The sequence below is a fragment of the Cupressus sempervirens genome, chromosome 3, assembly GCF_028749045.1.
Source record: "Cupressus sempervirens isolate cs-2001-9-10 chromosome 3, ASM2874904v1, whole genome shotgun sequence".
Classification (NCBI taxonomy): Eukaryota; Viridiplantae; Streptophyta; class Pinopsida; order Cupressales; family Cupressaceae; genus Cupressus; species Cupressus sempervirens.
Genome location: NC_143120.1, coordinates 634,405,125 through 634,423,618, shown reverse-complemented (window position 1 = coordinate 634,423,618; position 18,494 = coordinate 634,405,125). Strand labels below are relative to the sequence as shown.

The 18,494-nt window shown below is 34.0% G+C and overlaps 1 protein-coding gene across 1 annotated transcript; it reads right to left on the bottom strand.

The window, feature by feature from the left end:
• Nucleotides 1–1,343: 1,343 nt before the first annotated feature.
• On the bottom strand, nt 1,344–13,553 carry LOC149568276 (flocculation protein (DUF1296)). The gene is made up of 11 exons (XM_089821255.1): nt 13,312–13,553; nt 12,998–13,207; nt 9,040–9,083; nt 6,244–6,349; nt 5,940–6,075; nt 4,882–5,576; nt 4,084–4,480; nt 3,518–3,815; nt 3,186–3,347; nt 2,575–3,087; nt 1,344–2,461 (listed from the first exon to the last, which is right to left on the bottom strand). Exons 2-11 carry the CDS (start codon nt 13,167–13,169, stop codon nt 2,159–2,161), a joined length of 2,826 nt encoding a protein of 941 aa, XP_089677381.1. The 5' UTR covers nt 13,170–13,207; nt 13,312–13,553; the 3' UTR covers nt 1,344–2,158.
• Nucleotides 13,554–18,494: the final 4,941 nt, after the last annotated feature.

The following is an 18,494-nucleotide window of genomic DNA, read 5'->3' as shown; positions in this document are numbered from 1 at the left end:
TATTCCTACTCCCACCACTGGAAATAATGAACTCTGCACTTCCCTTTCTCTATCCTCGCACATAGGTAATGACATGAAGATGAAGGAAAATGGGAGGGCAAGTTTAATCTCAAAAACTCTTCTCTTTGCCTTAAACATATAAGCAAATGAGTAGAAGAGTCACGAAAATGCAAATAGGAAAAAGTTATCTCAAATACGATCAATGAAACTCTATTAAATGTTTGGCTTGGCTCTTCAGCTACCTTCAATTATAAAGGTCATTCGAATGCCTCACAAATTGAATTTTAAAAAAAATAAAGAGGGAAAAAATAAGTTGAAGAGTTTTAATTTCTACTTTATTATTATTATGCATTCTTATAAACTTTCATGTGTACATATTGGTGAAATGACATCATTAGATTATAAACTTATAATTTATTAGTGTCACCTCATTTTTATATACATGTGTTCATATTTTAAGGGTGTACAATAATGATTAAATAAGAAATTCCAATAATAAATCTTCAAAGGTATGAATCTTATATTTTTAATTTAAATTATTTTAAGTTTCTATTATATTGTTTTTCTAATAGCTCATGTGGTCCTATAATGCAACAGGTTGTCAAGTCTCCATATCCTTTCCAAAGTAGTCTTAGGTCATACTTGTCGATCTTGATGACTGGACCAATCGACCATCCCTTTCCGATTATCCCATTTAACAATGCTTACCCTCTCTTCAATCTTCTTCCTGCAATCACCCAAGCAAAGCATTCTCGCCAAGACATCAATTCAAAGGTATATTAATTCGTTAATTCCAATCAAACAATTGTCAATCATCTAATGACAGTTATAGATTTCATCATCGTCTATAATAACTCTCATTTCACGTGATCATGAATGAAATAACTAATCAACAATTGATACAACGTATATAATTAACTAACTCACTTCACATGATCAAGAAAGAAATAAATTGATACAACATCTATCATTAACTAACTTGTTCACATGATCGGAAAATAAATAATTCGTTAAACCAACAGCTATGATCAATTTAAAACTTAGGGCAAAATTTGGAATGTAACATGGTACCCCAGCAACAAGATCAGTTCAAAGAAATCATTATCACATGAATGTTACAAAGTTTACTCTATAAAAATCCTATTCAAAGTTTACAATCACAAGTTCAGTATCAAAAAAAAAGATGAAAATGTACATAAATGTTGTTTTCACCAATGCCTCTGGACATAACTCCATTTTCTAGTATGGTGCCAAATTATAATGATTTCGTCTATTGAGAAATTAAAAATATAATTGATGAAAAACAATTTGACAGCTCAAAGCTCTTAACTTTGGAGGTAAGATATCAAAAAGAAGCTGCATATCCATATAAGTCAATATTTAACCTGATGGTACATATGAATAAGTGAACAAGATCAGAAGAATAAATTAACAGATCCTGCTCATCAGCCCTGAGAGTAGCTCCCGTGGAAAAGAAAGAGTATGACAACTTGTCCTGGATCCCTAAAACTGAAGAGTGGCATATTTATCAGTAGCATTTGCACAGAACAAACTCATGAAGGATACCAGAAATAAGGTATGATGCTAGGCACAAGTATAATCAGTAGAAATTGTCACACTACCAGATGGTAAACATCGTTACAGCATAAAACACCACCAAAAAAAAAGTGAACCTCTCTGATGATTTAGTAACAGGAGATTTACCTTACAACAATTACAACTGGTCAATGTCTGGCTTTGGAGCTACGTCAAAATTCATTCTACATGGGTACAGTTGTGGAAGAGAATCAAAACCTACTGATTCATTCTTAACTTCAACTCATGCTGCCAAGCACAACAGCATAAAACTTTTACTGATAGTTGTAACCTGCACATTTACCTCTCAACTATTTTTTTTCAAGTCAATCATGAAACAGCAGTGCCAAGCAAGCCTACAAGTTTTGGGCGAGGTGCTTGCTATCCATATGAATCCCAAACACGCTGAGTCAAACATACTATCGAATCAATCACTTCTCTCACAAACTCCTCCTAGAATGCAACACTTAATATGTACACTCATAAGGCTCGAAAACATGAAATTAACATTCCCAAATCTGGGTATAATTGCAATTAATAGAATATACCCAGTTTATACCAGGAATGAATTAGCTTTTTTAGGTCAGTAATTATTGGGCCAACTAAGTTGAGCACGTTGTGGCTGCTGATAAACACCTGGCTGAGCACCAACAACACCAACTGCTGCTCCCAATGCTTGTGTTTGCTGAAGCATTGGGTGGGCATTTGGAGCAGGCCCAGACTGTGTTGGATGATATAAACCAGAAAATGCAGCATGGCCACCCTGTGTATGTGCAAATGTGACATGTTGACTGTGGGGAATTTGCTGCATGTTGTAATAGGAATTTGCTTGCACCCCTAAAAGATCCCGAGGCTGTTGAGGAAACCATAGTCCAGATCCTTCAGCCTGAAATACACCAAAATACACCAATAAAAATCAATATTAAAATTTTTAACACTGGTGTGTTTGGTTCAAAATAAATCAAACTATACTTATTTAAATAAGAAAAAAAATCATACCTGCTGACCCGCAATATACATATTATTTTCTTTATAATGGGATCCTCCAATATCATCAACTGATACATTTCCTGCAGTTGCAGACGGACTTGCACTATACCCTGATGGAGCTGTGGTATAGCTACCATAACCTGCAGGAACGCCAATATGGGGAGAGTTCCCACTAGCAGTCCCTGGCTTATACTGTGATGACAGAGAGTATTTTACACCAGGAGCAGCTGGCGGATATGAACCACCACCAGCAGCTGGAGGATATGAACTACCAGCAGGAAGCTGGGTAAAGCCACTATTGCCTACAAAATTATGCATTGTTGGGGATGGCACATACACAGATGAAATATAAGGATGGTATGGGATATAGCTAGGAGGATAGTGTTGAATATGTACACTAGCAGGTTGACGAAAGACGGGCATGGTCTGCTGTGGCAATGGCATCGATGTCTGCACAATTCCAGCTGTTTGGGTTGCTAAAGCTGTGGGACCTGCATTCGAGAGTACCAAAGAGTTTCCACTCTGGATGATCACAGAAAATTCACATTAGTATCATTTCCATGGTAGTAAAAGAATTGTTAGATTAAAGTTTTAAACAAATAATAAGGTTTAACAATCACCTCCTGTGTTGATGGTCCATTCTGACTCGATAAAATTGTAAGATTTCCATTGTATTTGGTAGCAGCAGCAGATCCAAGAAATGGAGAGAAACGAATATCTCCATCAGAACTAGGTCTCATTATTGGAGTGTAAAAGCTTGTTGAAGGATCATACGATGGTTGCTGAAACAAATACATGAAGAAATAAAAGTATAAGCTTGCAGTCAATTATGCAGGTGCTAACCACTAACATGCAATGCGTACTCTTCATATAAAGGCCTAAAATTCATTATAAATGACAACAAAATTAACAGCTGAATGATTCATCAACGAAACAAGGCAATGAAGCATACCACAAAATTTGGAAATCGTTCACGTAGCTGAGGCTCAGAATGTTCATACGAAGGGTACTGGCTTCCCGGTGTCACCAAACCAATACTAGGATAGTTTGGAGCAGTCTGAACAAGAGAGTACTGAGGAGGACCAGGCAGACCTACCACCTCTGCCTTGGTTGCATCAGATTGTGAAGACACAGTTGGATTAGTGGGGACTGCAACATCATTAGTTGATCGAATGTCATCCACTGTGGTGGATGACTCTTGCGGATGATGGGAACAATCCTCATGTGGAGTGACAGAAGCAGTGTGTGTGCTGCAAATCCCATACACAATCAATATCTTAAAGTAAATCAAGAATACATGAAAACATAATGCATAGTAAAATATATAAGCAAAATCCGTGTTCTCCCATAACCAGAATATAGTGATCTTATGAACAGAAGCTTTATTTGAAGAAATGAGCAATAATGGTGCAGAGTATTAAAAAAAAGGCACTAACAGAATCCATCATCTTGGTTAACCAAATAAACATAGTCTATATACAGAATCCATGTTTGCTGAACAGGATGAGTAACAATAACCTCGACGAAGGTTCCTCAACAGCTTCTTCAGTCCCTTGGGATTCATCAGACAATGGAGTGGAACTCTTCTCACTTTCATCATCATTTCCATAACTTGTACCAAAATTAACTCCATAGCTTGCATCAAAGCTTCCAAAACTAAGACCTGTATGCTCAATTTCAGAAACTTGAAGATGATGTGGCATGATAACATGTTGATCATCTTGAACATTCATCTCTTCTATCTTTTTATGCAATTTGGCAACGTCTTCAGTCGTCACACAATTGGACGTGGGCGAAGGTGATCTGCTAATCTCAGAAGCACTAGTGCCCACAGTAGATGTACCTATTATCCCAGGACTCGTGCTTGCAGTCTGATTTGTTGCCTTTGGCTTCCATTCCTTGTTTGGTCCAATTGCTGCATAGCAATGACACAGAATGTTATAGAAAAGCCAATGAGCAACTAATTGTTATTGCTTTCTGCTGTTCCTTTCTTATTTTAAATTTTTAATACCCAAACATTATAACTTAATGTGAATGAAACTAAGCTAGCTAGCGCAAATCGTAATAATTAAGCAGTACAAATATCAAACAGAGTTTGTTTGTTTAAAATTCTGCATTAAAAAGGCTAATCAAGTTACAAATATATCCACACAATCAGAGAACAAGAATTAGTCAACTGAAAAATTAGAGCCCAGAACAAATACAGTTAGTGATGAATACACTTGATCCTTGTTTGGCCACTGATAAGGGGCATTATAGAAACCACAAAACAAAACTTTTTATAATTATAAGAGATTTACTACATAACCAAACTACCTTTCTGAGGACCACCAAACTGCTGAGGTCTGACACTATAGTGATTAGCCATTCCAGAAGACCTGCCTACAGAAGATGCTGTTGATGTAGAATTGGTTGCCTGAGGTTGCATTTCTGATACACGGTGATCCCCATCAGCTGTCTGAGACTTACTGACATTCCGATCATGAGAAAAGGAATGTACAGTTGCAGAATTCTCAGTTACCAATACCTTTGCCTCTGAATTGACAGCATCAGATATGCTAGATTGAGATTTTTGCAATGAATTTGAGGAGTTAGACAAAGAAGACTTGCTATCATGGGAACTGGTGGTCTGGTCAGCATTAAGTCGTTGCGCTCCAACTTCACGCTTAATTGTTCCTACTGCACCAGAAACACGAGTATCAAGTGACGGCACTAGCACAGGATCTGATGACGACGAATAAACACCTGAAACAGATGTCGAAATCATTGACGTAACAAATTGTTGCGAACTAAGCATTGGTTGTCCCTGCACTATCATAGAAGTTGAAGGAGGGGCACTTTGCAGTTGAGTTTGAACTTGCTGTGCACCAGTTGACTTCAGCACATCAGCCATAGTACTATTTCCAGAAGCACTCCAACCTCCTAATTGAGCTTGAACTTGTGCAGTGCGTACATTTGATGAGTTCCCATTGGGTAGAACAGAAGCCCCAGTCATGGTTGTTGGCAAAGAACTGTACAAAGAAAAGTTTGGAAATAAATTTACATTTTATCATTATGTTTAAAATTAATAAGTATATTATACAAGACAAGGTAAATTCCGTGGCAAGTAACTAAATGTAGCAATAAACAATAAAAAATTAGACACTTGTCAGATGTATCCAAAAAACAAATCTCATTCATATTTTAACTTCAGCTGACAACCAAAAAGTGGACTAAACAACTAATGAAAAATGTCAACAAGCACATAAAATATACTGATGAGACTTCTTATGATTTATTTGCGAGAAAAATCTACTGATGATTAGACTTCTAATAATTTATTTGCATGAATTATCTACTGATGCTTCACAGCTATTACAGTCTGTAGAAACAACCTTGTGGAAGGAACATTTGCCTTAGTCTGTGCATTCTGTGATGTAGGAGGGTTGGCAGAATCTAGGTTAACCCTGTTTACACTCTGATAGCCCCCATTCTCCTTTGACGTGTTGGGTCCCCTACCAACACCTGCATCTAAAATGGCCCAAAGCAAAAAGAATATTCATTCTAATTTTAAAAAATTATCTTTATAAAATAGGAATAATTTTTTTATTTGATCAAAAAAGCACAAAAAAAAAAGACAGGAGGAAACACTATCTCAAACAGCAAGAAAAAGTATGGAAAATCAGTAAAATCTCCTACCAGATGAGATATATCTTGGAGGATAGCTTCCCCTGCCCCCCCTTCCACCTCGTCCTTGACCGCCTGGTTTTGACCTTGACTCTACTAAATCTTGGTTATTCACAATCTGCTCAAACCAGCAAAAATAAAATACAATATGGATAGTTGTCAAAATTTTGCAACACCATGAGATACACTTTAGACATCAGATGTACTAATGAACCAAGAAAATAGTAGATATTGAAAAAGTGTTTTATATAAAACTTAAGATCTTCGGATAATAATCATTATTAACAAAATATAAAGTAAATACAATGAGAATCATGCATGCATAGATTTTACATATTACACAAGATATACATGGGGGAAACCCTTTCAGGTTAAAATTCCAATAAGCATTATGTTAACAAAACACTAATAAATATTATTTATTAGAAATAGAATAAAACTGCAGACAGTGTTCTACATCCTTCCACATGGCCAGTAATACCCTACATGCGTAGTAGTATAATTCACTATGAAACATCAAAATATTACAAACTCTCAATAAGAGAGAACTTACATAAATACAGGAAAAAGGGTAGCAATATGAGTCATACCTATCTACACTCTAATTATTTTCAATGTGATGTGTTTAATGAAGCATACAATTATAACATAAAGGTTTTAAAACCTTATATTAGAATAATATATAATATTCAAAGGGTATGAACACTAATAACATTATGTTCTAACAAAAAGTAAAATATAAGATACAATCTTGCAAAGCCTTACATCTCGATTACCTTGTGAGAGCACATTGCAACTTATTTTTAGTTTGTAACATTCCGTGTATCATGTCTGAAACCAATTTTTTGAAGTATCTCATATTCAACTCACATGGTGAATCAATTAAGAAATTTAAATGACATCCACGACACCAAGCAGTCAAAGGGGCCAAGACACAATTTTTAAAACATTTTCTAGTTTCTTTTAATGTCGGCTCTTTTATCTGAGTCTTGATCAAGAAACCTATCATTATGTGAAGTCTTGTCTCCTCAAATAGCTCATTCAGACTTCCCACCTGCAAAACATTTTCAAACTGAGCATGAATATCCTTATACACAGCACACTCTATGATGAAGCACCATTTAATTCCAACACCCCTTTGCTGCAGATAATGCAAGTTCACTCTTCCAAATCTTTGTTGGGGATTGTTCATCTACATGTCTCACATATCAGATGATGATAACTGGTCCTCATCTTGGCAATTAACATTTTAACCTTTCCTTGATTGCAGCCCTCAAATATGCTTTTAAATTATGTTCCCACATGGGGTTGAACTCTATGGCATGGTATGCTTTTTCCAACCTATCTATTGTGTCTGCATGGTACTCCTTAATTTTTGTAACAAAATCTCTTTATCTCTGAATTATTGTTACAAATTCCTGCAAATTCATGTCCCATATGCTAATCCAACTGTTAATTCTGCTTCATTCAAGTCTCCTTCACATGGTCTCATTTCTCCTCAACAACCATTTTGAGCCAGCAAGGTTAATCCAGGTTTTCAACCTTTTTTACGAAACTTAATAGACAAATTACTGTCCATGCTTCAACTGGAAACATTCTTGCTCCAACCAAAAGGATCTTACCAGTGATTGATGGTTTGACTTAAAAGACTACCAGAGATAAGATGGTTTTGGGTTCTTTCTAATTGTCTTCACTTGAAACTTGACATGCTCTTCCCCTGAACCTCACAACTACTGAGGACAACTGAGACACAAATTACTGTCCATGCTTCAACTGGAAACATTCCTGCTCCAACCAAAAGGATCTTATATGTGATTGTTGATTTGACTTAAAAGACTACCAGAGATAAGATGGTTTTGGATTCTTTCTAATTGTCTTCACTTGAAACTTGAAATGCGCTTCCCCTGAACCTTACAACTACTGAGGACAACTGAGACAGCCAACAGACTCAAAAAGTTTTCCCCACTAAATCTATTGGAAAATCAATTCCTAGGAACTAGTGACATTCCATTTACACAGTATCAGCATGACAACATAAAAGTATAAATGTACCTGATGTGGGAAAAACTTGGCAAAAATAGTGACTAAATGACACAGCATTTAACTGTCAAAAATGAAGGAAAAGAAACTGATTTTGTTATTTCATGTCATATAAGGTCTGCATAGGAAGAAGACATTATAAATTGTAAAAAAATGCTGATTATAGAAATTAAATTCATTTTTTAACAATCTGTTTTATTTTCACTTAAAACGGTTTATTGAATAAAAAGGATCTCTCAGTCTCTGAAACATCATCCTCTTATGAAACATGACCTGTCATTTTATGGTCAGCTTGTCATTTTTTACGAAAACCCTAATTAGGGTATACACTTGAAAAATAAAAACCTTATAAGATATAAAGTAATAGAGAAACCCTGCTAATGGCCCTATATTTTCACTTAAATGAATCTAACAAAGATATAGCTAAAGAAAATGTTAATCTGGCTATCAAAGATAAAGCTCAAAAAAAATGTCAGTCTGCATTTGCTATGTATTTATTACTCCTGTAAAAATCATCCAAAAGAGATATTTAAAGACAATTAAGACAACTATTTGAAAAACTCAAGAAAATTTAAGGCAAATGCACCAAGTCGTGATTACCATGATGTAATATTACAGCATGCACCACAACAAAACCACTAAATTCATAATAGGCTTGAAATATTGAAAATGACGATAACAACAGTTTGGAGAACTGATACCAAATGGACGTCTGAAATTAGACAATAAATTGCTCAGGATCTAACAATAAATTAAGCAGAGGATTACCTCTTTTCGCTTGTCTCGCTTCCTCTTAACTTCATGAAAAGGATCTGCAATAGAATATTAAATTTCAGTAGAAACTTCATCTAATGTTTGCAGACCAATGTATGCAAGTTACACCATATAACCATCCATGCAATCTGCAAGTATCAATAAAATTATAAAATGAAATTGAAGTATCCAATTGGACAAAAGGAAATATAACATTAGAATCGATAACAGTAGCTGGACCAGTTCAGATTCTCAAGACAGTGACTAAACATGGTTTCCAGTCCCTTTCCAACTCAATAAACAGAGTGCTAGCATCACAAAGATGGACCGCTCTCATCTAGATTCTTCATAATCTCCATTGCAAATTCCAGATTATATCATAGTACACAAACACAATGGAGGTCTCTTTTGATAATGGATTGCAAATATTCTATCTCTGACATACATGTTCACAAATTTTGCAAATTTTGTTAAAGGTACCTGTGTCACTAACTTATCGGATTCAATCATTCAAACATCGATTGGGTCTCTTATACATCTGGGATGATCCAATGTCTATATTATAGTATTAGCAATTGCTTTCATCTAAAGAGAAGACAAAAGTACCTTCCTATAGTAATTAGAAACTCAAACTACAGCTGTGCTCTCATAATTTATAAGAAACCTAACATCCAGTGAGCCATGGTCTAGCGACTAGAGATAGCAACTGCAACTATGATGACCCAACTTTTAAAGTCCAGATTCCCAATATGGATACTGCTTTGTGTGTCCAGCTGAAGAAAACTTGATAAATATGGGCCTAACTGGAGAAGACTATGTACAAATTTAATTTAATTTTAGGCTTGGCAGTGAGTTGCTGATTTGCCTATTTAAAGAACATTATGATTTACAACTTGAAAAGAAACCTCACATTAAAAGTAACCTAAAATTAGAATGTCCATATCAAGATTGACAAGATCAAGTGTAACACGAGTAATCTAACAATAATAGCCAAGGTCCCCCCTTGTTTGCCAAAAAAGATTTCGGCAAGCAAAAATACTGTACGGAAAATGTCTCATGCCAAGAAAAATGACCCTTCCAGAGGACTAGGATCAACTACTGACCCTTCCAGAGCACTAGAATCATGAAGTGACCATTCCAAAGCACTAGCATGTAACTAAAACTGGGATATAGTCCGAATAAACATATGAATGTCTGGATATGGAAGAGAAATCAATGGCATTTGAAGAAATATGTTTGTTTTCACTAACAATCCCAAATGGTTCAAAGGCAGTGAGTACATAACAAAGACTAAGGTAATGTGATGCAATGATAAATTGGTGACAATCTAAGAGAATAACCCAGACCAAAATATCTCATTGCTACAATAAGATGACCCACAACCCCAGTTCTGTGATGAAGTGGTGTAACACACATAAACATGCTGTACACATGAATCTGGCCCAGTTCAATGAGGAACAATCCACAGCAACCATGGCTTACTCCATTTCATATTAGAGGGGGGCACATGCGCATGCCTAGGGTTTAACAAGAAAAAGTTAGAAACAAAATGCCTAAAGACTTAATATAATATTCTTGCAAGTTTTCAAAAAATTATTAAACAAAAGTCACTGAAAAGGAGAATGACATAAATTATGCATTATTTTTTACTCTATTCACTTACAGTGACATCAACAGCGTTGACTTTGAAATATAAATAATTTAGTAAGCCAAAAAGCCATCAAATAACTGAAACTATACAAGTCCCGGAAGTCATACAACAAATAGATTTTTCTTTAGTTATTTCCATCTCAAAATTAGAAAGAGAAGAAAAAAAAAATTTCTGGCCATATTTGTCAAACAGTTGTTCCCACTCCATCTCTTTTCTTACTGAATTTATATATTTGTTCTTTGATTGCACTGAGTCAGAAAAAAAGAGATTGAGCAAGAACAACTGTTTTACTTTGGCTACTGTATTTGTCCAAAGTCAATTTGGAGTAACGATTAAATGTAGATGACTAAGCGAGAACAACTGTTTTACTTTGGCTACTGTATTTGTCCAAAGTTAATTTGAAGTAACGACTAAATGTAGATGACCTGCTTTGGAGGTACCTAAAGAAAAACCTGTTTGTCATATAAAAACCAGAACCAAGTTTGCCCGTAATTTCATAAATTGTCCTCACCAAATAATTCAAATTCCAAAGTCAATGTTGAAAATACTTCTTACTTTAAAGAGATATGAGTTGCAAACAATGCTTGATTTGATTTCTCCTATGTTCCCCTAAGTTTCTAGTACGGGGACGGCGGGATGGGTTTCCAGGACGGCAAATTTTTTTGGCAATTTTGGGAACAGGAAGGACAGCAAACGGGGACAGCTCTATTTATATATATATATATATATATAGATGTAGGGAAATTTTAAAATATACATTGAAATTTGCAAATATACATGTCATTCATATGAAACTAAGCACAAAGCATGTCATTTAAACACTATTGAACCATAACATACAACATTTGAATGCCATCTAGGAAATAATATCCGATTTCAGTAAATTGTCAAAATGCATATCAATATTAGAGAACAATATCATAATGATAAACATGATAAATCTGAATATCTAAATCTAAATATGCCTAAAGCTATATGCCCAAAGGCTAGAGGGCTGCCATAAAGTAATAAGTATCAATGTATCATAATCATGTTCATGTTCAACATAAAAAGCATAACATAGAAAAATGAAGCAGACTGCTGCTACTATTCTGCCTCTACCACATTTGGAGGGATGGGGCCCACCTCGGTCACCTAGTAAGGAGCCTTAAAATTATTTTTTAATATTCTCTTTTTAGTTGTTTTGCATAAAAAAAATTAAAAATTTATAAAAAAAAGAAAATAATTGAGGATGGCTGGCCGTACCCAGTACAGTTGGGGGACGTCTAGGCATCCCCTTTCCGTACCGGGGACGGCCAGCTGTCCCCTTTTTTCCCCAGCTGTCCCCAAGTTTCAGGGACGTCCCCTGCAATTTTTCACTTTTTGGGGACAGCTGGGGGACATCCCATGCCCGTCCCCTCGTCCCTGGGACATCCCCATTTCCGAAACGCCTAGTTTTAGGCCGGGTACACGTCCATGGGGAACATAGGATTTCTCCATATTGTGTCTGTCCTCTACTAACAAAATGAAGTGGAAAATCCTGATGGATTTTGGAAATCGAATTTTACATCACAATTCTTATCGTAATTGAAAACTGATTTTACTAGGTATACTGAGTATTGAGTTTTTTGGGCATACGAGGTGTTATTTTCCCTGGGTGATTGCATTAAATTTGTAATGAGACAGTGTTGCCTGGTTGTAGTCATTGTAGTCATCTAGGGATACGTTTAGATAGAATTATTTGTATGTAAAAACTAAGGCAACATTTCTGGGTAAGTTATTTGATAGACTTATATAAATGGAAGAGTTGAAGCAGTACTCTAAACTCAGGGGGCAAATTCTGTCCATAACTCCACCCATATAGAAAAGCGTCTTATATGAACTTACTTTAAGCAAATCAGATTTCTGAATCTCTCTGTGGTTGAAATTATGTAAAATCTACATTCTTTGAGTCATTTACTTCGATATTTTTTTCAAATATCTTTTTGTGTACTTGTTTCACATGATTTCTTTCCCTAACATTATCACAAACATGGCTACGAAAGCCACAGAAAAGCGATGCTGACTTATTACAACAACAATCACGCCGGGGCAGTAACAACTCTTTTACCCTAAAACTCATACTCTACTCCGTCGACCCAAAAAAACCACTCTTTTATTACAATAGGACTTTCGTAAAACCCAAAACCCAGCATGATTTTTCACTTTATTTTATTTGAACACAACATGGACTAAAACCTACCATTACAATAATACAGCAAGCCCCAGTTGATTCGTTCCTAAAGGCCTAAAGAGCAGAATTAAGCAAACCCCAAAAAGGAATAATGAAACCCAGGGTCGTACCTTGAGAAAGCAGTTTCTGCGCGGTCTCGTTGGGATCCATACTACATTCCTTTAACATTGCGTATATCTCTTCATCAGAGTGGTGCCCTGCTATTTCCTTTAAATTTTGTATGGTTTTGCGAACACTCGCCGGAATCGAAACCGTGGCGCCCGACCTTACAGCTCTGCTCATCTTCGATATCTTCACTGTAACACAAATCTACACAAACCCTGGAGTATTTTTTCGCGAGCCAGAAAAGATTTAGCCGCGCTGCAAAAAGCTAAGATTTTTGGTTATATTTTTATGAAACAAATCCAGGAGCAAATAATCCCACCTGCGTGGCTGTCCGCCGACTGCCTGCCTTGAGCTGTATGTGTGTATAGATTTGGTCACATGAACGCAATACCGTTTTGCGACGGGGATTCGAAGGTTTTCTTTCCGCGGAGCCAGAGGAAACAATACAAAAACTCGAAAAGCCTACTCCAATGCATGCACAAAGTACATTATACGATAAGAATGAAAGTGTTTTGGAAGAATAAAAACCTTGGGCTTTCTCTACCAAATGTTTTTTAATGTATAACTGCGTTATTTTTACTTTCTTACCCTCTTATTACAAATAAGAATAATAATAGAAATAAACAAAATAATGATAATGACAACAATAAGAAATACTATTGTAGATCTTAACCTAATGTTAGATTTATTGATTGCATCAAGGTGAGCAACGGGTGTGCGATGAAAGTCGGAGGGGAAATTTCCAGTATTCATTATTATTAATCTTTAATCTAATTAATGTTGTATTGAAGCGCCGATACGAGATGAGATTTAAGAGAAAAATGTAGAATGAACATTAACTAATCTAAATATAAGTTTTTTTTAAATGAAAATATAAAAATAAAAAAGTTTAAGATTAAAACATAGATATAAAATTTACAATATTTAGGAAATTTGAATATTACTTAAGAAATGTGTTCAATAATTTTAATATTTTTACAATTAAATTCAATTTATCAAATATGAAAAAAAAATCATTTTAAAAAAAATTCATCAAAAAAATTATTACGAAAAAAATAATAAGAGAAATACAAAAAAATATATGAAAAATAGCGACATCTCTAACAAATCTTCAATTGACTAAATAAATTATAAAAACTGAAAAACAATATTTAAAGAAAAACTAAAGTAATAAAAAAAAATTAAAGTAATTTAAAAACTAAAACCTAAATCAATTTAAAAAGTCAAAAGTTTAATAAATAGAGAGCACAAGTAATTATTTTTTAAATAAATAAGAAAAGAAAAACAATAGTTAAAAGTGGATATTTAAATTAGAATCTTAACAAATTAGATTATTAATAATTTTTAATTTAAATAACATAATATTAATTAAAATCTTTTAAATGGAATAATAAATATTATTTATCTAAATTAAATTTATCAAATATGAAAAAAAAATCATTTAAAAAAATCCATCAAAAATTCTATTATGAAAAATTAATAAGAGAAATTAAAAAAAATATATGTCTAGACTAAATAAAATATAGAAAATAAAAAATAATATTTAAAGGAAAAATTAAACTAATATAAAAAAATAAATTAAAATAATTTAAAAACTAAAATCTAAATCAATTTTAAAAATCAAAAGTTAACTAAATAGATCATAACATGAGCTAATGTGGAGATCACAACTAATAAATAGAAAAAGAAAAACAATAGTTAAAAATAGAGATAACAACTAATAAATATCAAAACAAGAGTTAAAAATGTAGGGAGATAAAAATTCGTTAGTAAATAATTAACAGGAAGGATTTTCAATTTTCCGACCAAACTCTTGCAAATTTTTCGTCAAAAATTTAATTTCCAGAAACAAAGTTCCCACAAATAGCCTATCGGCTAAAATATCATGAAATTGACCTATAGTTTAGTTTTTTGTTTGAGTAAAATTGGTTGTTTAATTAATTTATTAATTATATTTAGTTGTAAAAATAATCAAAGAAATTAATCAAATAAGGTGAACTTTCATACAAAAGGTAATATTGGTGTATCTTATATATTTAAAAATCTATACAACTGTGATGTTCAATGTGTATAAAAGCATGAGAATATAAGATATGTATTAAAAAATTATGATATTTTTTGTCTATCATCATATTGTAAGCACTTCTAATTATATGTTCAATTAGATTATCTATTATGAGGAATAGATTGGTGGACAACTCATTTGGTAAGGTTTGCCTTAAAATTTTAATTGAGGGCACATCTCATTGGTTAAGGGGGAAATCTAAAATCTTGGTGCCTTCCTTCAAGCTTTTAGCCTCAAAATTTAGTGAGTGGTATAAAAGCAATCTATCTCTCCTTAGTTTGATAATCATTCTCAAGAATTCATATCCATATTCAAGATTTCATAAATATTCAAGATCTAAGCTCAAGCATTCAAGCAATCTAAGGCATATCTTTAAGCATTTCAAGGTGCTCTAAAGATAATCCTCTCCATGGATCAAGCTTCTTTCCCTCATTCGAGGTTGAGAAAAGGAGTCTACCACTAAGGAAGAAGATCACAAGCATTCATACATCTACATTTGTTCAAGCATCTATCTGCATACAAGCATTTAAATCTTTGACTCTTCAAGTCATCATTTATTCTCTCCATCAAGCATTATAGAAAACTACAACAATCAATATACAAGGTATGTCTTTCATGCTTTCCTTTTAGGTTTTTGATTGGAGACATGTCATGACCCAGCTAGACAGACCTCCAAGAGAGATGTCCAAATGTGCAACAAGAGTACACACAAATGAAACCACAAGTAAACGAAGTGAGCATGCGAGATCAACACTTATTCATAAAAGTTAGATGTATAGAGGTTCAACAATATGTCTTCTTATATGTTAGGCTCATATATGTTTATTTGCTTAGAATCTTTGATTAGAGACCCTAGATCTCTTTTAATGACTAACATCATGATGAATAAGGAAGAAGATCACAAGCATTCATACATCTACATTTGTTCAAGTATCTATCTGCATACAAGTATTTAAATCTTTGACTCTTCAAGACATTATTTCTTCTCTTCATCAAGCATTGTAGAAAACTACAACAATTAATATACAAGGCATGTCTTTCATGCTTTCCTTTTAGGTTTTTATGTGGAGTCACATTATGACATAGTCACTTAGTTGGAGAGACCTCGAAGAGATATGTCCAAACGTTCAGCAAGAGTAAACACAAATGAAACCACAAGTAAATGAAGTGAATGTGTGAGATCAACACTTATTCATAAAAAATTAGAATAACAGAGGTTCAACAATGTGCTTTCTTATATGTAAGGCTCATATATGCTTATTTGCTTATAATCTTTATTTAGAGACCTTAGATCCCTTTTTAATGACTAATATCTTGATGATAATATCTTTGAGATACATATTACATTACAAAAAAAAGGTATCAAACATGCAGGTCAGGCTTAAGAGCCATGATATTCCCCAAGAACAAGAAATGTATTACGACAAATAGATTAAGTCCCAAAACATAAAGAACAAGTTACACAAATTGTTTGAAAGCTTACAATTCTAAATTTAGGTCCTTGCATGGTCCAAGAACATAGTTAGAAGTGCCACTAAAGATCCACAATCGTAGATTTCCATCATAAGATCAAAATCCACCAACAAATATGAAAATGACAAGAACGCACTTCTTGAGAGAGAATAGATCACAACTCAAGCAACAAAGATCCAAATGAGCCACATAACTAGAAATAGAAACCATAGTTGGTCCAAATCATGCTCTGAACATCTTGAGTGTTGACTCAAACAAATTAAGGATCATTGAAATGATATATAGACTAGAATAAACTAGCAAACAAGAAAAAATAATGATAGAATATTTTTGGTTGATGCGAGACCACTTTGAACCCAAATAGTCCCTTGCATCAATTTATTATATCAACACTCTTGATCACATTCAAAAAAGCACTTGCATTGCTAGGGTACAATACACTTCATGATTCAAATCTAGTGTGTTTTGTATGCTAGCATGCTTTATTTATTTCATTTCATTTCAAGGTTGAATCCAAATTAATGTTTGATTGAAGAAAACCCCTATCTACACAATAATTCAACTTATTTTATTGGTGTAGGAATATGTAGTGCTTACACTAGCTCAAATATGGGAAATTTAGGACCTTGCGAACAATTTGAGACTAAAAACAATTGGAAGAGTAGGGAACATGTCTACTCAAGTGACCTATTCCCAAGAACAAGTCATTGAAGGTGACATATTCCCTCTAAGTTTCCTTTAGGTTGATTAAACATGTCAATTACATCATGTGTTGTCTCCTTCTCATATTTGTACTAGTTTATCAAGTTTTTATTTGTTTATGTGCAGAGAAAATCAATATTTTGTTCCATTTCATCCTAGCCCTCACATCTCCCCATAAAATGTTTATGTTAATGAATGAATCTTGATGTAAATTCAATGCTTGGACCCTTTTAAGCCCATTGAGTTATCTCTTCTTCCTAATTTGCAATAGAAAATAGGATTGATTTGTCTTGATCACCATTTCTTAATGTACACTTTGGTAAGCCCAAAGTATAATATTTCTTATTCTAATTTGGTGTCTAGACTTAAAAATAATGCACTTATCTTGTTGATCTAGCTTATTCTTGTGGTGTATGTTTTTTTTTATCGGTAAGAGGACAAAGCCAAGGTTAATCATTATTAGTTATTGTGATTAATTATTTCGATTATTCATTAAGTTTGAGTAGATTCAAACTGAAGACCTCCCAATTAAGAGACTCACAATTTACCATTGTGTTGTAGGCTCTTGCCTTATTCTTGTGGTGTATGTTAAAAAAAAGTGAAATAAAAATTTATTTCATGCATTATTATTATTATATTTCATATATCACAATTTCATTTGTTCGAATGAAGTTGGTAGTTTGTACCATCTTAAAATGGAAGCACTTCATTTTGAGGAGGGATTTTTTATCCCTCCTTAGTGCTCTCTCTCTCTCTCTCTCTCTCTCTCTCTCTCTCTCTCTCTCTCTCTCTCTCTCTCTCTCTCTCTCTCTCTCTCTCTCTCTCACGCGTGCGCGCACGCACGCACACACACAGGTCATCTCTCATTTTTTGGAATGACCCTTTAGGTGTTATTTTATCACCTTTTTGGGCATATCTTTTAGCAGCTTCATTATTTTCTAGATCTTTTGTTATTTTGTCACCTTTTTGGGCATATCTTTTGGCAGCTTCATTATTTTCCAGATCTTTATGCATGTTCTCTAAGAACTTGGGGACCTCTATTTTTGGACTTCCTCATGAATCGATGAACCTATTCTAGAATATGTTGACCCCTGTCGACTCTTTCCAAGGATTTCTAATTTTGGGATCTAAAGTGTCTTGAATTTTTAATTTGTTTAATTTTGCTCCTTGTTTGATCATTTTTTTGGATCCAAAAACCTAGTATATATAATGAGGCTTGGGCTCTTCATTTTCACACATGAAATCACCCCACAAGAAACAAA